Source organism: Nipponia nippon, unplaced genomic scaffold, assembly GCF_047370975.1.
Source record: "Nipponia nippon isolate SJK-2023a ecotype South Korea unplaced genomic scaffold, ASM4737097v1 scaffold_3, whole genome shotgun sequence".
Taxonomy (NCBI): Eukaryota; Metazoa; Chordata; class Aves; order Pelecaniformes; family Threskiornithidae; genus Nipponia; species Nipponia nippon.
The window spans coordinates 17,085,087-17,105,958 of NW_028262347.1; the positions used below are offsets into that span (position 1 = coordinate 17,085,087).

At 39.3% G+C, this 20,872-nt stretch overlaps 1 protein-coding gene across 8 annotated transcripts in view; it reads left to right on the plus strand.

Annotated features, from left to right (window-relative positions):
• Window positions 1-20,872, plus strand: part of KIF21A (kinesin family member 21A) — a 91,902-nt gene that overhangs the window by 15,193 nt on the left and 55,837 nt on the right. For all 8 annotated transcript variants that reach the window (XM_087765079.1, XM_087765075.1, XM_087765076.1 and 5 more), the window contains exons 2-3: window positions 16,015-16,237; window positions 17,549-17,731. In XM_087765079.1, coding sequence (XP_087621205.1) covers window positions 16,015-16,237; window positions 17,549-17,731 — 406 coding nt within the window. The remainder of the gene's footprint in view (window positions 1-16,014; window positions 16,238-17,548; window positions 17,732-20,872) is intronic.

The following is a 20,872-nucleotide window of genomic DNA, read 5'->3' on the forward strand; positions in this document are numbered from 1 at the left end:
ATTGTAAAAGCAGACTGTCGTGGAAGAATGATAAGTGCCTGTTTTAGAGAAACCTGGACATTCTAGAAAAAATAAATAGTATTGATCTACTAACACCCTTTTAAGACCTTGCTTAATACTTCCTGGCAATTTGTGTAGAACACCAGTTAGCTTAAGAAATTTTGCCTAAATATTCAACTTTTCTTTCTAAATATCTGTTACCTTAGCATATGCTGGAATAAACAGCCTTCTACCTCTTCTTCCCATCCCCCAAACGTTGTTTGTAGTGCTAAAAGAAATTTTAAGTGGAAACAAGGTTGGCCAAAACACTAGAGCTTTGTTATTGCTGTATGCTTCTCTGCCTTTTTTTTTTTTTTTTGAGGTTTACTGTGAAAGCAGTGGTAGTACACGGTTGAAGCAGAGCGCAGCCATGGAGTGGAAGTTGTGTGCGTGTGTGTAGGTGTGGGAGGCAGCTGCCTGATTCATAGGAGTTGGTGATGCAGGGTTTATAGCTTGTGTTAACATCCAGTCTTATGACTTCTTGGTGCTGGTGAGGAAACAGTCTGAAACAGCTTTAAAGTTATGGATTAATATGTATCTGTCTGTAGCTTTTAATAAATGTATGACCCTTTATGAAAGCTTTATATAAGCCTTAGCAGAAGACGTCCTTGGCCTTTAGGTACTACCAGTATGCCATTACCACATTATTTTGTGTGAACTCATAGTTTTCCATTTCCCGGTGAAGTTTCTTGTTAGCTTAGGTACTGATCCTGGAAAAACTTTGTGTGCACTTCCCTTCGTGCACTGTCCTGTTAGGTTTCATTTAAACCAAAGGAACTCTTGTCTGATGTTAAGTGCTCAGAGGAATGAGATATTTGGTCACAAGTTTTGTGGCAGGGACCATAGCCATCTCAGGTGGTTTTATTGTGGTCCTGATATGTAAACACTAACTGTAAGCTTAGATTTCTAAGACAATTTGAGACAGTTTATGTTGGAATACTTGTTTTGAAAGCATCTGTGCTAACCTCCAGTGCACGAGGGACTATGAACTCTTATGCAGACAAACCACGAGTGATTTGCATTGGTGATTTCCGAGACCAGCTGGGAAATACCCGATTTAGAAGTATTATGTGCCAAGAAGAGCTGATTTAATTCAGTCAAGACAAATAAATGGGTTTTGACCCTGAAGAAGCTTGTCAGGACAGACTTTTCTTTCTGTCCCCAAGGAGCTGCAGCCAAGCGTTCAGCAGACAGGAATGATCCCAGGATCAGGTGTTGCCGCTTTGTGTGTGCTGGAGCTGAGGGAGCCTGGCAGAGCAGTGCCCAGGCTAGCAGCTGCGTGCAGAAGAGGAGGATTGTTCCAGAAACGGAGGCAGAGCCTCCCATGCCTGTAACGTAAAATTGAGAGAACCGCTTTTAATTTGCGCGAGCTACCTTGCTGCCTGATTTATCTTTTTTTTTTGTTTGTTTTTTTTTTTGCAAAGTGACTTTGCTTTAATGGTTTTGGAGTTCTGGTTGGATTTTTTTGTAATCTAATCAGGGAACCTGAGCCCTAATGAAAAACTAAGCCTACAGCTAGAACGTGAAGCAGAAAGTACTTAGCCTCATTGTTATGCCAGCATAGATATTAGCTGTTTAAAGCAGATACAAGTAGCAAGGAAGTAGCTAGTTCTTTCTAGATTTTATTCACCGTGTGTATGTCCCGAGTTAACTACGTAGTTGACTTGTGAACCTGTCAGTTTACGTTGTGGTGTATTACCAGGGTGCGCTTATTCATGGACGTACTCTGTCCTGGAGCTAAAATTTTGCTGAAATGGTATTACCAGTATTATTTTTATTAGTGGTAATTCCAAACTGTCGGCTTGCTAGTGCAGTGAGGTCTGCATGCTAGTAGCAATTAAACCAGGAGAATGACTCTGTTTCCACAATGTTTTCCACACTGAATTTGCTCAACCTAGCCAACAAGGACTTTCTACCTGCCTGGAGTGGAAGCTCAACTGTTAGAAAATCAGACAGCCTTTTCTATTTCATATGTTATCAAAAGTCAAGAATATGAAATTAGCCCATACTTTCCTGATGAGGTAGCAGAGCATGCTCTTTCACTTTCTGTTAGGTTAAAATCTCCAGTGATATGTTGGATATTATAGTCAATAAGTTATTTGAATAGTTTTAACTGTTAATGGAGAACTAGTAGAAGTAATATTGAAGCATCACATCTTTAACTTTAGTCAGGTGATAAGTATCAGTTGATCAGTTTTTAAATGTTTCCTTCAACTTAAGCCATTCTCTAATATGTTTCTCCATCTTTACATAGATGTTGTTCTTCTCTACTGGCAGTAGGGAAATTTCATACCCTAGGCAATGTGGAAGAAACCATAGTGGCTGCAGCTTTTTGTCCAATGTAGTCATCTTTGCTCAAATCACACAAATAAGAAGTTGAAATATTCCAATTATTCATATATTTAGTAAAATACAAAAATATTTAGAAAAAGTTGCTGGTTTATCAGCCAGAAAAGTTTTATTTTCTGTGCAGTATTCGCATTTAGACACAGGTCTTCATTTTAATCAAATTCCCAGTTTTCTGTCAGAACTGTTTTATTAAAAAAAGCTTTTGATCATGCTGGTTTCTTGCCTTTCTTCAGGGTAATACGTTTGAGTATGCGCTACAAGTGTCTTTTTTTTTGTGAGAACTGAAGGTGTATAAAGGAAGAGAACTGGATTTGTCTATGAGAAGCCACTACCCTGCACTTATGTAGTCCCATGTATATATTGTCTTGTAAGTCCTTCTGCATTATTTACTTCCCTCAGACTGGAGGAGGATGTGAAATGGTGGCAGCTTGGCCCATGGTGCAGATGTTGCTGCAGTGGAGAGCTCTCTTGCTGCTAGCCTTGGGATGTGAATTTGTGTGTGGAAACTGGCTTTCCTGTGAAGTTCCAGGTTCCAGTGGATTTTTTGCACAGATGATGTTGAGCAAGGCCCTGATAGTCTTCACGGCAGTACCAACTGCACACTTGTTCCACTAGTCAGCTGTGACCAGTCCCTTTCTTTTCAGTCCTCTTGTTATTTAAGCTCCAGTGATTTCAGGTTTCCATTGGTATTTCTATATAAATGCTAAATATTCTCTCATTGACAAAAATAATCTTTTTTTTTTTCTCCTGTCCCCGCTCCACCACATCTGAAAATCAGACTGCAGTTAACAGAACAAAAGATTATGGCCTGTAGTTAATCCAAATTTTGCACCTGGTTGAAACTTCATGGGTAGTGTTGTTAGAATCAGTACCAAGAGGCTTGCAAACATCTCAGCTGTTGGGGGATTGGAGGATGGGAAGGTGTGTGTGTGTGGGGGAAGCTTGGGGACTGTCAGTAAACATAACTGCCTGAAATACTCGCTTGCAACAAAAGAGCATCCAGCATCGTACTGAGCAATCCATTTGGAGCATGACTCAGTGTGGAAAAATGCTACCTACTGGATTTCTAGCATAGTTTCCTGAATTGCCCTGGCTTTCAACTAACTTTTTAGAGGCTGCCTTTTAAAGCATCATCTGAAGCTAGCAAAGAGCAGTGAGGTGGTCAAGTCTTCACAGAGAGCTGAATATGGTGTCTCTGCATAGGAACAGAAGGATGGAAGAATTCATCTCTAAATTTTGATGCTGTTGCTGCTAATGTGGGTGTTTTTGCAGCCTTGCAAATAGGATGAATAGACGTGAAAGAATGAATTAAAATTGGGGATTGACATTTAGGCATATAAAAATGTGTAGCTAAACCAGAAGGACTGAAGAAGGTGGATAATATTGTTCATTTCTGTTTTGCAAGTTTTAAAACAGATAGTATAAATAAAGCAAATGGGTTGTTTTCCCTTACTGCACAGTTAGGATTTACCAGCTCAGGGCTTTCAGTCACTGCTTGAACAGTCTACCTTCTGTTTTGAAACAGAGCAACTTCTGTTCATTAGAAACAGTCAACAATAAATATGAAGAAATTTTCTGCAGTTTGCTTTAGAACTTGGTGGATCTGGTGTTATGGATACAACGCCTTTTTTTTTTTTAACAAGGAGTGGCAGGAAAGTCATACAGTGGTTTTTGTTCCAAGAACGTTGCACTGAAAATTAACAGAGTGAAGGCACTATTCAGAGCAGATTATTGAAACACTGCTTTTTAGCTGTCTTGTCCCATTGTGAAGTGTCTGGTTGTTATTTTAGTAGTGTTAGCTAAGCAGTCATTTCGGTAATGATTAATGACAACTTATAATTTTCTTTTAACTGACATGATCCTCCTTTTCTTTTATTGTATTATTTAACTGTATTTAACTTGGGAAGTGGCTTGTAGCGTTAGCTATAATAAGTATATTGGTAACTTTGTGTTTGTTTTGAGTTAAAGTTGGTGAAATGTAATTCTTCGACCTGTGGCTCATAAGTGTAAAGCAACCAACTGCCCTAGACTCAAGAATATATAACTGGGAAGATAAATTCTCTGTATGGAGGTGAAAGAAATGAAAACAATTTTCAGAGCTACAGGAGTCTTGGCATGAACTTGTCATGATCTCTGGACTATAGCTCTAAGGGCTGGGAGAGTAAGTGTATGTGTGTGGGTAGGTGGGGGTGTGGGTGTTTGAAAAGGAAAGGGAAATCTGCGTAAAGGAGGCAATAATTAAGAGTTCTCCTTTGCTGCAGACATAGGAAACCCTTTTAATGTTGTTTAAAACAAGAGTACTTCTTTTTAAAAATCAGGCTTTTGAAAAGGTAGTGGACTTCTAGAATAGACATCACAGTTAACTGTTACGAGGAAGAAACTGGATGAAGCCTGGTGTTGGCATGACTGACATTTTTTTGGCCATCTGGATAATCTTGCACTACATCAGTTTGTTTTCTCATATTAAAAAAAATTATTTTCCTGTGGTGCATAAACATTGTTTTGTTTGCTTATTTCTGAATATACTTGTGGCACTTATTCTTGATTTCCCTAAAGGTGTTGGTAACTTGGAATGTGAGGAAGTTCCTGAATGTAGGAACTTATTCTTAAAATATTTCACTTAATTACATGAAATAATTTTCTTTTAAAGTTATTCCTTTGACTTTACAGGTAAAAAAGATTTTTTTTCTTTTTTTTTTTTTTTTTGTGGGGCTGTGCAGAAATAGTGTCATTGCTCTGCAAGTGGGAGTGCTCAGCTTTTGAACCAGAAAGCCACTGTGAGTACTGAGTTTCTGTGTCTTTAATTGAAAATACTGTGTGGGCATTATCAGTTCATTCATCAGTGTACTGTGATGCTGTGGACAATGTTTTTTGAAATCAGCTGTCACGCAAAACTGTGTTTTTAGTAGAGTTTGACTCTGGTAATTATACAGTAGTTACAAGGGTGCTTTATAAAGAGTTGACACCATCCGCATTTGTGTTGTGAGTGGTGTACTTTTCACAGGCTTGGTGTGTTTGGATGTGTTTAGGCTGATTGGGCCCTGGCTTACAAGAGGTACCTGAATTACCCCCAAATCCCTGAACTCTAAATGTGACTGAGTTTAGGTTTGCAGGTACTCAGACTGTGGTGTGTGTGTGGGGAGGGTGTGTGGTGTGTTTTTTAAATTCTTTCCCCTTACACCTAAATAAATGTTATTCTGTAAGGCAGCCGTGACTATGGTATTTTGGGGGGTTGGATAGACTATATTCACCACACTACTTTTGCAGTACTGTTTTATCTCAGCTGAATTTTTGCACTCTAAAATTTCTGGAATCAAAAGTGTCTCTAAAATACTGGCAGCACTTGTCATCATGACTCATTACTAGGCTGCTGGGCTCTGCACTCTTCAACAAGCTCTCCTTAAACTCTCTTGGGATTAAGTTTTTTTTGTCTTAAGTTACATATAATGACATTTGTTTAGCAGATTTAATCTCTGTTAAACATTCAGTCATATAGCAGAAAGATGCTACAGAAAGTAATTCCTTTTTGTGACACTGCCCTAATTACATAATTAATACCAGGCTCTGGTAAGCTTTACCAGTGGTGTGACTCAGCCACTCCTTACAGCTACACACTTCAGAGCAGGAATGATGAGAGCTGTTAACTTAAGTGTTAAAGCTAGATTTTGGAGGGAAAAAACCCAATAATTTGCAAAAGAAATATAGGGTGCCATGCTCTTTCTTTTGTATATAGAATTGCTTTCTTTGTGAATCCTTATCCTCAGAAAGATACGCTTGATTGCCTAATTGGCCTCTTTCATAATGATAATTTTACTAGTCTTCAGTATTGTCAGTGATAGTGATTGTTGTGAAACAACACCAATGAAATGAAGATAGAATTTCATACTTCTATGTACGAGCTTATCAGTCATAAAAGCTAAAATACATTTTTCAATAGAAACCTTAAACTTACAAGAAGCAAGTGCACTCATGTGGGAGAGACAGCTTTGACGTGCAGTTGAAGGCAGTCCTTCTGTCCTTGATTTGGTTTTTAGATATTGGGCTTGGTATATAAATATATCCAGAGCATAGCCATCAAATTGCAGGCTTCTAGCTGATTGAACCCTCTGGGAGACTACTGTTTTGGTGACATGGAGCAGTCATCCAAAGCCAGAGCCACAGATGGCTCAGCTTCCTTGTGGTTTGGGTTACATATTTCCCTTGTTCCCACGTTTCCTGTGTTGATTCTGAAGGCATTTCTTTGATTTCTGACAGGCCCTTTGGAGATGTTAGGTTTCCCAGACCACCTGGGGAAGGGGCCTGCCCTTCATGGTTGAACCAGGTATTTGGGATGTCTCTGCTGTTCTACCCACTGTGGGGTGATGTCCAGAAGTGCAGTGTAAGCAGACTAACAAGCTGAAAGGTTACATAGGGTTCTCTAAAAAGCTAGAAGCTACTGCTCAAAATAAAAACTGAAATGAGCTAGCACTTTTTGGAGTTCCTTTTTACTCCTTTTTTAAAAGGTGAAAAAGATTCCCAGGGATTATCTCTTCAGGGTTAACCCTTACAGGAAGAGCAACCTGAGAGTCACTTGAATATTTCAGGGTATGTCCACATATTTGCTGCAATGTGGTGTCCAGACCTTGAGCTAATGCCAACCACGCTAGTAGTACAGCTGAGCACTGTGTTCCACTGTGCTGTGACAGCAGAGATACTTACTTAAGCTTCTTACTCTCTAAAATTACTTGTTCATGCTCTCTGATGAGGGGAGGCAGCCTCTCCAGGCTAGTTAGCTATATGGAGATCAGGCGTCTGTAGTCCCTTTCAGCACTGGAGTATGTTTGAGCCATGATTGATGAGACCAAGGTCTCTATTCTGTGACTTCATTGCATGATACAGATGTGCCTGCATTCCTGTGTGGTATGAAATTAAGTCTGAACTTTAGTTTTAGGAAGGCCTATCTCCTTGTTTCATTTATTGGTAATAAACCATAAATACTTCAGGTCTTAATTAATAAATTAAACTTTGCTGCATTTGCTTAGATCTCATTTTCACCAAGATATTATGTTGTTATTTCTCTTCTAGCTTTCTAAAAGTGGTGAGACATATAACACTAAATGTTCACAAAAAACCAAGGCAAGTAGCACAGTAGAACAATTTTTAAAAAACATCTGTTTGCCTTAGAAAAGTCGTTTCCAATATCAGTTTAGTTCTAATCAAATTACACTTGGATTTGGAGGCGTTCCAGTTGTGTGCTTGGCAGGCACATGGAAGCTTATGGTAGTGCTGCTTTTCCGTTGCACCTGACCTTGTCTTGAACTAGAAGAAATCAAGGCCTGTACAAATCCTGCAACACAGTCCCCGCTTCTCTCTCCCAAAAATCAAATTGTTCTCAAAAGATGTGAATTTCTTTGCTCACTCTAGAGAGTATATTAGTCCAGGCGAAATCACAAGAAGGAGGTTTGGATGAAAGCATTCCTTCATGTTATAAGGAAGGATGTTGGAGGTCTACTAGATCTACTGGAGGGTCTTTTAGCCCTTCTCTGGGAGGTGGGGATGGGGAAGGGAGCATGCGGGGCAGTAGGAGGTCTGTGTGAGTGCACACTTGGGCCTTTCCCTTCCCTGTGTGTTCTCTTCTTGGCAAAATCACAGGAGTGTGCCTGTCAGTGTGAGGATACCATCTGCATTGCACAGCCTGCTAGGCTGTTACAGAATTGCACAAGAATTAATCTGAAATCATACTGCTAGACTGTTTTCTGGCTAGCCGTAGCGGCTGCCTAGAGTTGTAGCTATTGTACGGTGTGTCAGGAACCCAGCGAAAGCAGCAGCCTGCGAAACTGCCTCAGCCTGGCACTGTGGATGTAATCCCCAGCATGAACAGTTAATGGGTAGATGAGCTGATCGGACGCAAGCTGCTGAAAAGGGTAATTGCTTTATGAAATTAAATTTGTTTTTAAAATAAAAAAAAAAAGTAGCTGAAGAGGTAGAGGTTGAGTGTGGAGGGGGAGAACTGGACAAATCTAGTTACAGGAGTGGTATATTTCCTTAATTTAATTCCAGTTTTCCATTTGCTGCCTTCTCATTATGTGCAAACTGGAAGTGACAGTCTGCAGCACTGAAACAAAGTATTCTGTATGCATGTTTCTGAATAGGAATTTTTTTTTTGTTTGCAGTAAAATAAGTTAGCTATTGAAAATGTAATATCTCAGAGCCCGTTTGGTAATTTAGTGGCTGATTTTGCTGCATGGTTTAAGCTAAGGGCTTAATGGTCATGTTTAATGGCTACACATGGATTGAAAGGGATTCTGGTACCCTTTTATCAGTATCTTAATAGGACTTTGGAGTAAAACCTGAACCACATGGATCCTGCTCTAGCTTCCGCCACAGTCCTTAATACATTTTTATGTCCAAGAGCTACCTGGGAAGTTTTATTCTCTGGTATTGCCAAATTTGCATTGAGATACATACTTGATGTGCCTGAAAGTTTTTCCTGGTGCCAGAAGGCAAGCATTGGTACATGTGCAAAAAACACCTGCCTCATTTCTGCTTGTACAGGGACCTGGTGTAAGTTTAGGCCGAGTAACACCTGGACTCTGCCTAGTTTCTGCAGGCTCTGGGCACACACAACACCTGCTGGAAGTGCTGAGCTCAGTCTAGACTGTGGCGGCCATGGCAACTTTAGAGAAACACTGATGGGAGCGGTGCCCAAATCTTACGTAGGAGCGATAGAGTTACAGTCAGAGCAAGCTGGTGCTCGTTGCCCTGGCTGGGTGGCTGGCGTGTGCCCGTGCCTCTCGCAGGCGAAGCAGGTTCACAGGGTGGGAGCTGACCAATGCGGGGGGTAGGACTTGGCAATGTGCTGGGTGGCCAATTGCCACAGCTTGGCTGCTGAGCAGCGTCTTGTGTAATCACTGTAACTGGCATACTGTAGTTGCATGTCCTTTTTACATCTTAATACCAGTATGTATAATACCAGTGATTGATATCATTAATACAAAATTGTACCATTAACTGATACCACTGAATACTAATGATTAACGCATCCAGAAACTGAGTTAGTCTTTCTGTAGGAGTGGCACTGTTACAAAGGTACCCTGAATTTGTCTTGCACTTTGTTTGCTTTAGTTTATAAAGATGGCTTTTATTCCGTTATTGATTCAATTGTTAAAGTACTTTATGAAGGATTGGTTTTTTTCTGCCATTGTAGGCATCTGAAACAAACGGATTCCACGCTGAAGGCTGTCAAGGGCTACTGATAATACAGTATATTTATGGCTTGCTTGGAGACAACTGCCTAGCTGGCACTTGAAAAGAAAAGCAGAAGACAAATGACCTGGACTTTACCTGTAGTTTACCACAACAGTGTAGGGGGTTATTTTGATGCTAACCTCGGGAGAGTGCCATGTGGTATTATTTGTAGGCACGGGGTTTGAATTTAATTTGTATTTTGTGTCATTCTGAAGTGTAGTTAAATAAAAAAAATCATTGTGATATTTCTTCAGAAGGAGTTGGGCTGGAAAGTGAGGTATTGACTTGTACTACTTTTACATTTTTTATGAAATATGGGTATGGGCATGTGTTTCTGGAGGTAAAAAAGTAGGGTAAAAGCATACTAAAAATGTTCTTGGATTTTTCACGCTTGTTTCACTGGCCACCAAAAACCTCTTTGGAGATGTTGAGAAGGACATGACAGAACTACATCTGCACTAAAGGTACTGAATGGTAACTCACCAAATATAAGCATTTTTTTACCCGCTGGTGTTGTTTAGCACCACAGACTGTATTGCCCCAGGCAGCGGAGGTGCAGGGGCTGTTGTGCCAAGTTGTGCTGGCAACAGAACAGAAACTTGTAATGGGTGACGGTTGCTGGCACAAGCCAGAAGGTTTGTTCCTGCGTCCTTATTGCTATGCTAACAAGAGGTAGACCTGGCATTTGTCATATGCCAGCCCTTTTCATATCCTTAAACCTCATTGAGAGGTAAAGAATTAGTATACCGATCAGCTAGTTCAGATGAATGCATTCAGATGCTATAGTTGTGGTTTTATTTGGAGGTGCTGATAATCATAGAAGCAAGCAAGCTTCCAATGTGTGCTAGCAAAAATACTGAAAAGTTTATGCAAGCAGAAATATTAGGTGACTTTGGGATGAAATCTGTTTAGCTTTCTTTACTCCCCCCTTGTTGTGAAGGGTATGTTTAATGGGAGTGGTTTAACGAGCGTAAATGTAACGGAATAGAAAGGAGAGGGAATTGTGATGTTGAAGTAAGGGCAGGAAGCTGTTATCTTTTTTTTCTGATTTTGGAGAGCTTTTGTTTGTTTGCCAGTTTGTTGCCTGCTATACTTTATTAAATGTTTTATTAGGTGCTCTTGGATTTAATATTTCATATACCCACATGTGAGACTTAATTGTGTGAGATTTAATAGGCATAGTGTATTAAGAGAGGAGTATTGGAGAGTCTTGGGTTTACAGGTTAACTTGTTTCCTGCTCAGCACTGCACATGGTTTGAGTGATGTTGGAATTCATACTTTTCTGAGCAGGGTGAAAACAGTCCTTTCCCCACAGCAGAGTTTTTAACGAAAAAGAACTTTACATGGGACTTCATCATCATCTTTTCTTCTCTCCAACACACAGCTTCTGGCTAGTTATTGCTATCTGAAAGATTAATCTGCAATTCCCTCCCCCCCCCCCCCCCTTTCTTTCTCTAAAACAAGAACAATTTGATGCTTTGCCCTTTATAGGCCACTCTTAGAAGTTTCTTAGAAGTTTGCTTATTGCTATTCTGTACAGGTGCTGAGAAGGTATATGGTAAATGTTGTGGTAATTACCTTTTGTTGGAGTAATCTTTGTGATACTTCAAATGGCGATGCAAAATAAAAAATTCACTGGTCTCATTTTGTTTAGTATACAAAATGGGATGGCTTGATCATAGATGTGCGGAGATTCCTGGGGAAAATTAGATAATGGAGAGGTTTTAAAATGAACGGGCACAGAGATAAAATTGTTCAGTAGCTGAAAGGGGATGTGTGTGTTTGTGTGTATGTATATCTGTCTTTATGCTTATATATCTGTATATATAAATAATACATATTTAAATCACTGGGACAATTTTCCATCCTTAGAAATAAACGAAGATGGGATGCTTCTCAAAGGGATATTATGATATTATCTAGTTTGAACAGGAATCAATTCTGGGAAGCCTGATGTCTTGGATAACACAGGGTATTGACCCAATGATTGCTGTAGTCCCTGAACTGTGTTATCTGAGTCTGTTCTAGCTGACAGTATTTTTAGCAGAGACATTGTGCACCTATTGTATTGAGAGATTAATTCCAGTACAATACAGTGCATTACTGTGCCACCACTGGCTATTTTAGCCCTCCCTAATTAGACAGCTTGTCCCAGTGTGCTGAGGCAGAATAGATTTAGGGGATTAAGTTTCATGTGTGTGGCCTGGAGGCTCTGCAAAGTACATGTAAACAAGAGTTGGGTGTGTTCATGCTTTGGAGAGGAGGAGAGGGAAGGATGCAAGGCAAAATGTCGTTTGGGAAGTTGCCACATCTAAGGAGATGTGATTGGAAATAGGTAGAAAACACTTGATTGTACACAATTAAGAGAGTAACCTGAAAAACAGGTGAGATGGGGCCATGCAGAAGACGAGATGGGGCCACGCAGAAGACGAAATGGGTGAAGTCAAATTGGTCCTGGAGAAAAATCCCAGTGGCAGACTACCAGGCTGGGAACTGAGCAAGGAGAGATGAACAAAATGAACTATTTCACATTTTAAAGCATGGGCGCTGCCTGCTTTGCTGACAGAAGTGACCACATTAACACATGAGAGTGGGAAAGGTTTGGCTGTAAGCAGAAGAAAAAAAAAATCACTTTCCCAATTGGTGTGGGGCGGCGGAGGAGGAAATGTTCCTACAGCAGTGCTGGAGCAGAATCTGACTTGCATGAGGACTGTTACTTGCCAGACCACACATTTGGTGTGAATAGTAAGACTTTGAGAGCCATGAGGTTCAGGTAATCCGCTCACACTGTTCATAAGTGGTCAGAAATCACGTTGAAGGTGAGGCGTTTGCTGCTTACTCATTAAGGTTATCACATAAGCTTGGTGCTAAACTTATCAAGAGAGCTATATAGGTTTCAGAGCATGAAGTATCCCTTGAGCAGACCTCAGGTTGGGTGATTAAGATCTCTTGTCTGCACATCCTTTGGGGGGGAAGATGTCTTTCAAACCTGATGCAGCCATGATCTCTCTCTGGTTGCTACCTCCCAGCTCCATGGCAGAGTGGGATGTTGTGTAAGAGCAATTACAAAATGAGAAGGGAGTCTGTCTTTGGACTGAAGCTTTCCTGATGTGGCCAGTCTTGCTTTGCTTTTCCTTTGTGCTCCGTATGTGTTGGTGAAACACTACTTTTTCCTCTTAGCACTGCCTTCAAATAGTGGTAAGCTAGGAAGGAAGGACGCCATCGTCGCTGCTGGGTCTCTGGATGTTGTGTTACGAGCCAGGGGAAGTGATGGAGGTGGTAACAAGCTGCTAGTAGTGACCCAGACTTCCATCAGCTCAGCTGGTCTTTGGAATGGTATCTTGCTGTGTGTGGCCTGATTATGGTCACGCATAATGCACTTGCACCAGAGCGCTCGGAGGTGCTGCCCGGCTGCAAGGCAGGGAGCTGGCTGGGAGGATTCTCATGGGAAGTCTCTGCAGGCCAACATCAAAACTGCTCGCTTGACAGTCCTATCATCGCTATAATAATTATCATGCAAATCACTGATATTTTAGGCATGCTGTTCCTCTTTGTGGTCACTCTGAGCCTTTACTTAGTAGTAGAAAGGAGAAAATTATTCAGCACCTGTCATAATTGCATCAGTCCCTCAGCGTAGAAAATTAATTAAAAAAAATTTTTAAAAAAAAAAGTTAGAATGAAAATACATGCAGAAAAAGTTTGTTTGTGGTTTTTTTTTTTTTTTGTAAGTTGTCAACCTTCATTCTACAAGTTAGTGCTAAAAGCCTTTCAGAACTGGGGGGAAGTTGTTTTTTTTTGGGATGCACAAGAGGTTACTTAATTTTGAAAATGAGTTTTCCCTCTTGATTTTTTAGAATAGGTCTTTCTAGGCTTTCTTGTAGTAGAAAACAATGCAAGAAGTACCTCTGGAGCTTTAGAAGCCCTCAGAGTTCATTATTATAAGACCAGTTGATTGCCTTTGTGCTGTCTGCACTGGATTAGTGAAAGAATAAGAGTGCTTAGTCTTAAGAAGCAGCTTGCCCTCTGACTGACTTCACTGCATGAAAATAAGGCAGTAGAATAACCTACTGAGCTGGCATTTTCTAAATATTAGGTGTTATAGACAGTATGCTACAATGTTTAATTTGTTCAACTTTCCAGTTGTGTAGAATGCTTTTGGGAAAGGCATATGATTAATTTTTTTTGAACACTTTCTCTACCTAGAAATAAAAGCTGTTTTATCACAAAATCTTCATTAATTTAGAAGAAAGTAACTTTATTATGAGCTTCTGTACATATTTGTTAGGTTTTGTGTTGGGTGGACACAGGTGCTAGTGGATCAAGTTGGTTGTTAGTGAAGGAGCTGTATAAATCCTGAATTATTTTTAGCATTCTTATTTAAAGGAAGAAAACTTATGATAATGATTGTTATTAGAGAGAAGATCTGTGACCTATATAACACACTCCGTGTCCTCAAATGCAAATACTATTTGTAGAATATTTATGCCTATTTTACACATCATACAATTTTTCCTTTAATGATATTTTTCAAATATTTGCCTGATCGTTAATGAACTTTCCGTGAAGGAATTAGTGTGCAGAAAACCTTACAAATAAATTGTGGTTATTCTCTAGTGTCACACAGTGGGATATAATGAAACCTTTAGAAGAAAAATTCTGAGAAGTACTCCTGGCAGCAATGCACATCCCTGGGTAAAAAATTTGTAATCTGCAATAAAAGGAAGATATATTATGCTCAGTGTGATTTGTACAGGATACTTCTAGCTTGAACTAAAGTATTTTGTGTGCTGATATAATTTGAATTAGTCTGCAGCAGTCCACTTGGAGTTGTTGGAGACTAGCTCTCTCCGCATCAGCAAGCATTGGCACGGTCGCAGTACACCAGTGGGTAGCTTTGGGCCCTTATGATTCCATTACATTTTGGAACAAATTTTCTGTGTTTGGAGTGGAGCGTTTTGGCTTAGTTTCTTCTGAAAGGGGTATAATTTGTGCACACGGATACTGCTCTGTGATCCAAACCAACATGTGGTAAGTGAAGATGTCGGGGGAATTTTCTTCAAGACAGCACAGCTACTCCAAACCAAACACTAATGTAGACATGGCCCTTAAAGCATGGAATATGAAAGGAATATGTGCCTTTAAAGTATACTCTGTGTACACAGATCTTCAACTTTGACATTGTGTAACTAAAAGTAGCCACAATGAGGTAAATACAGGTACTTGAAGTTTGATATAAATGGAGAATCTGTATAAAATACTCCATGATTTTGTATGTAGCTGTACAGCTGACATTTTATTACCCTTACGTATAGCCTTATTTGTCCCCTATCTCTTAAGCTGCACACTTTTTTTTTTTTTAAATTTAGTGCCACTTTGGGAACTTGGAAACACTTTTTTTAAAACAAAAAAGTAATTCTGTAAACAAATTATTAGCTAGAATAATATGTTATGTTGGCCAGAGTTTTTCTTCCTGATAGTTAACCATTAAACCAATTGAATCACAAACTTCCACAGTCTTCTTCAGTCACAGAGCCAGTACATGAATTTAATTTTGACAAGACTGCAAGAGTGTTGAGAATGCAGAGGAATTAATAAAATGATAGAATATAAGAAGTCCGAGATGGCTATATTCTACAAAGTAGTTTGTCAGAAACAGAACAAACGGAAATAAAAGCTTGAATTTGTCTCAGTGGGGAAATAATGAGGAATGAGACACTCTTACCTGTAGAACTTGTTAGATATTGTTCTCTTTCTTTCCTCTGAAGGTATGCTGCTTCACTGAAACCCAACATTTCGCAGAAGTGTTCTGGCTGTGACCAAAGCTCCTTTCCTGTCAAAGGAAAAGAAGAAATGTGAACCTTCTCTTTGCTCTCGTAGCAAGGAGGCTTTAATTTAAGATGATACGTAGGCTTTGGGGGTCCCTGCTCCCAAGTTACTACTACTTAAACCATCCTGCATTCTTTTCCTATTTCTGTTGCTATTAAAAAAAAAATCTATTTTTACAATGAAAGCATGAAGAAGTCTGATAAAACTGGAAAGTTTGATTTCAAAGTCTGAAACAGATCATGCAAGTTACTCTTTAGTAATGCAGAGTATACATACAGAAACATGCAGAGTTCTAGGCAGGTCATCAACTTGAAGTTGTTAGGTAAACCTTCAGGGAAGATAACATCATTTGCATGAACGGTTGTATGAGTGGGTTTCTGATACAGTCGGTACTGGTGGGTTTCTGGTACAGTCAGTACTATCAGACAGCTGGAAGCTTCCTGGCTTGATGAAAAAGTCTCATTTTTCAGTCAGTAAGGAATTGTTTTCAGATCCCTTATTTACATTGTTTATATGCTCCTCTTTCTGATGATGAGAATTTCTAATAGTTCTTTTTGTCTCTTCCAAAACAGAATTAGACCACAACTAGCTAAAGAGAAGATTGAAGGATGCCATATTTGTACATCTGTCACACCTGGTGAACCTCAAGTGTTCTTGGGAAAAGATAAGGCCTTCACTTTTGATTACGTCTTTAACATTGACTCTCAGCAAGAAGAGATCTATATACAATGTATAGAAAAACTGATTGAAGGTTGCTTTGAAGGCTATAATGCCACTGTCTTTGCTTATGGCCAAGTAAGCTCTACAATTTTATTTTGAAGTATTTATTTTGGAATAAACAGTTTCTTGTAACTGATCTTTCTCTTAAATTTCAGAATGCATGAACCTGTTTTTTTAGTGTCTTGGTTTTATTTTAAATGAGAGATTCTGTTGGAGACTGTTTAGGAGTTTGTATAGATTCTGTGCAGAATGGCAATTGAAACATGACGTATATAGGCAGTAGGTCTGAATTAATAGTAATGCTGAAAATAGCATGAGTCCATATAATTCCTGAATTCACCCCAATGCAGCAATACAAATTAGTGACTTAATCAGTTGATATATAGAGATAGGTTGTACTGAGGTTCTTTTCTGAGCAATTATCCATCCCTCTGCATTTTCAGATGCTTTTGGAAAGAGGAGCTTTTTTAAAATAGATCCTAGGGAGCTTCAGGCTATGTTGTTTGTTTGTTTGCCCTCATGGTGGCCAAAATGTAGAGATCAGATGCCAAAGTCTGAGAACTTTTCATAACAAACACACCCTCTTGGTACACTGGGAGCACATTTTACTTCTCAAAGCTGAAATATCATTGAGCACGGAATGCGTTATTGTCTTCTGAATATCCCTTTAGGAATTGATTGCATGAAATTTGGTCTTGGATGCTGAATTTTACCACTGTTATATGTCATATCTCAAGTTGCTAGGTGAAGTCTAGTCCTAGTGAAACAAAGCAGTTTGCAGATCCAGTTTAGTAGATTATGTTCAGCTGTGTGATACTATCTTTGTCTTAGACTTAACCCACTAATTAAGTGAAAACACAACACTACCTTGTCTTCTCTAGGACTCCACATTTAATTAAGCTATTTTCCTAGTGAGGGTATACCTTGTATTTTTCAGTGCTGCCTATAAATGTAGAACAATGGTAATATGGTAATTAAGAGAGTCATTTGATCTAGTTCAGTAGAGAATTGCAAATGCTGCTTCTGCCTCCAAAATATGTGTGTTAATTAGCAGTCTCAGCTGAAAATTTCAACTATTCTTTTGACCTCAGAGATGATAGCTCAAGACTGATGTAAACATCTCAGAGGAAGCTTGTAGGGGAAAAGCTTATGAAAGATTGAACTGGTCCCTGCCTTCTTGTTTGTGATCTATGGATAAACAGTAGAGTTTGTCCAATTTGTACTGTTTATCCATTTTACAAAATGACACAGTGTTGTGCATCTTAATATTGTAAAGATGACAGACTGACTTAGTCGCTGTCTACCACTAGTGTTCACAAACTGCATTTCTCTATAATGATTTGGTACTATTAACGTGTTCTAGTGACTACTCCTTTTTCAATTTAGACAGGTGCTGGCAAAACATACACCATGGGCACTGGATTTGATGTCAACATAACAGAAGAGGAACAAGGCATTATATCGCGTGCTGTTAAGCATCTTTTCAGATGTATTGAAGAAAAAAAACAAGCTGCTATTAAACAAGGACTTCCACCTCCAGATTTTAAAGTGAATGCACAGTTCTTAGAGGTAAATATGATCTATGTTTGTGTGTGTAACTTGATGTATTTTTTTTGAAAGCCAATTAAACATTTTTTTCTGGTTGCTACTTCTACATTCTTTTCCCACGAGATGTTTTGAATTAATTGTAAAGATTTCAAAAGGAAATTTTATGGAATTTGCTTCAGCTCTTCAATTTATGAAAAAGAGCCTTTTTATCTTATTCCAATTATTTTAGTAGTTTCCTTTGCAGTGTTATTTTGAAGTGTAGGAATAGTTACATTAGTCATCATTTACCCCTTTCTGCAGCACACTTTTTTTTGTGGGGCCTGTTGCTCTCGCCTGTCTGTAATTCTTTACAAAACTTTAAAGCAAAAACTATAAAAAAAAAAATCAATTGTACTTTGTGCCTTGAATAGTGACCATGCTTTGCCTGCTTGTGTCACTTTGCCATAGATTTCTTTAGCTTTCAAAATCTGTTCAGGAGACTTGTTATATTCCTTTCAGCACAGAAGAAGCCTAGCATAAAAATACTTATTTCTATGATCCCCAGTGGTTTAGGATTGGGCTTCTGTGTCACTGTTCCCTCTTTCATTAGGCTGAGAGGAAAACTGGGTCAGTGCTGTGGAAAAACTGTTCCCTTTGTGTTTTCTCGTAGACACAGCTCTGGTAAGAGAGGCCATAACATCTGTGATCTCTCCAACCTGCAGCCACTGTTGGTTTAAGTCTTGCAGCTTTTATGCTGTTTCTCCTGCCCATGGAACTATTTTTTAAATTGATTGATTTGGGTGTAAGATTTACATTCACTACCAAGCTGCAAAATCTGATCCTTTAAGCACAGGAAGAGGAAGAATCAGTTTAAGGAAGAGCGGTGTAAATGTGTATTACTTAGTTCAGTATATGCAACTTTTATCTTTAACTTTGGGGGGGGGGGGGAAACCCACTTTTATATTACCCAAGAGAAAAGCTGTTGGTTTTATTACTGCTGAAGTAAACTAGGTCCTTTAGTCATATATTCCTGTGATTGTTTTAAAGATTAACAAGCTGGCATTAGTTTTGCACTAGTATAGGTTTGTCACTGCCAACCTTAAGCAGTGCTTTTTGTTGCTTTGGCTAATGTTTGCCTAGAGAGAGTCTAGGCTTGAGCATGGGCTGTGGGAATGCTGTACTCTTCTCTTTGAGCATCCGGGAGCTGCAGCTTCATTTCTGCTTAGGCGGCTGCAACAGTAGTAGTGTAAGGAGTAATAACCAGTGTAGTTTCTGAGTTCCTTGTGTTTTTTGACATAACATTACAAACGTGACTGCGAGAGTCCCAAAATACAGAGCAGCAATTGAGTGTTACAGTGATAAGGGTACACAGCCGTTACAACGTATTTCAGATTAAATGTATGTTCTAAAACCTGTCTTGTCTATCTAATTTAGAGAAAAGTTAAATGATGTATATAATAGTTTCTACCTTAACAAAATGTTGCTTTTTTTGGTAATTTTTTAAATTGTACTGAGGCTAAATTAGAGCTTTCTCAGAGCTTTTTCTGATTAGGTACCTATTATACACTACGCTTGTATCAGAAAGTATCCTCTTCCTCCCATCCTATCTGCCATTAGGGCTGGATTACATAAACAAGAACTTAGTCATGGAACAAGTTGAAGCAACATTTTATTTTGGAATAACTTTGAAGTCTGACAGGTGGATAACTATTGGGAACAGTGATTTCTATTTGCTACTTGCTTGCTTTTCTTCAGTTTGCTGCAGTCTGCCTCTCTTAACTCCTTGCTTTCCTGCTAACTTTTCCAAGAGAAAGGCATATGCAGTCCCATGCGATTGTAGGTGCACTGTCAGGATCCTCTGTAAATTGTGGTATCAGTTTGTTTGCACTTAGCAAAGTAAAACATTAGTAAGAAGGTTCCTACTTAGAATATTTATACCTAATAAATATAATTCCTTTTTAATATGTAAAGAATTAAAAGCATCACATGCACAAATGCTGAGCCTTTTCTTCTCAGGGATGGATTTTCACTCATGAGAGGAGAAAGCCTCTTGCTTTCAGTGTATGAGAAAGTACATTGGGTGAATACACATCTACTGCAGCGGTTCTTTGGCTTTTACCTAGGGACTTTGATCAGGGATTTAATCATTCTGGCCTAAGCTCTGCTGAAACGAGTTGGTATAACCAAATTGAAGACACTGGAACTGTTCCAGTGTACATCAGCAGAGACCTGAGCCATGAGATTCCCAGTGGGATGCTGCTTTGTCTATTTTGTGTATATTTTTTTTTTTTATGTTTGCCCTGATATCTTCAATTGGATCTAAGCACCCTTCCTAAACCCCAGAACATTCCTATGAAATGATAACCTATCTCCTCTAACACTGATAACTGTATAGTAATTTCTGATGTCTTTGCTGGTTCTGATATCATTTATTGACCTAAAAGTCTGATGTGCTTAATGATACTGAGTTGAAAGACTACTAAATGTACATATACTTACCTTCAGGAGACCCAGTGAAACAGGCAGTAAATATTAAGCAGCCTGAAACATGTAGTAAACAGTTGCTGATACTCATACAATTGTGCCTGAAAGTTGTAAGTGATTCTGGGGCACCAAAGTGTAGGTATTGTATGGAGAAAAGTACAAAAGCCCTGCTCAGGAAACCATGACATAGTATTTTTGGCCTGCTGGTTGGTGTCTTTAATAAGCGGCTTGCACAAAAACTATTATGTTAAATTCCTTCCAGGGCAGGAACAGTTTATCTAAATGAAAGAGACATAGAATTATTTAGGTGTGAGAGAGGAGATTAGAAAAGGTGTGATGGCAGGGAGAGCAAGTGGAGTGAGTTTGAAGTGCTTTGACGAGGGTGCAGCCAACTGAATCAACAAAACAAAAGCCGAGCCCAAGGTCACACCTGAAAACAGCAGGTGCCTGCCACAGAAACCACTGCCACCGTTGTTCTGCTGGCACCGGGTGCCTCCCCTTCCCTGATCTCACCAAAGAATTTTCTCCAAGATCTGACGGTGTGGAGGAAGTTACTGCTTCTTTGGGTGGCATAATGGTAAGGTGGGCAGATGACTTTATTTGCAGCCGCTCTGTCTATCATCCTATTGTCCTTGTAAGTCTGGATTCTTCACAGCATCCTTTTTTGAGAGCCTTGGCATTTAGATTTTTAGAACCTTG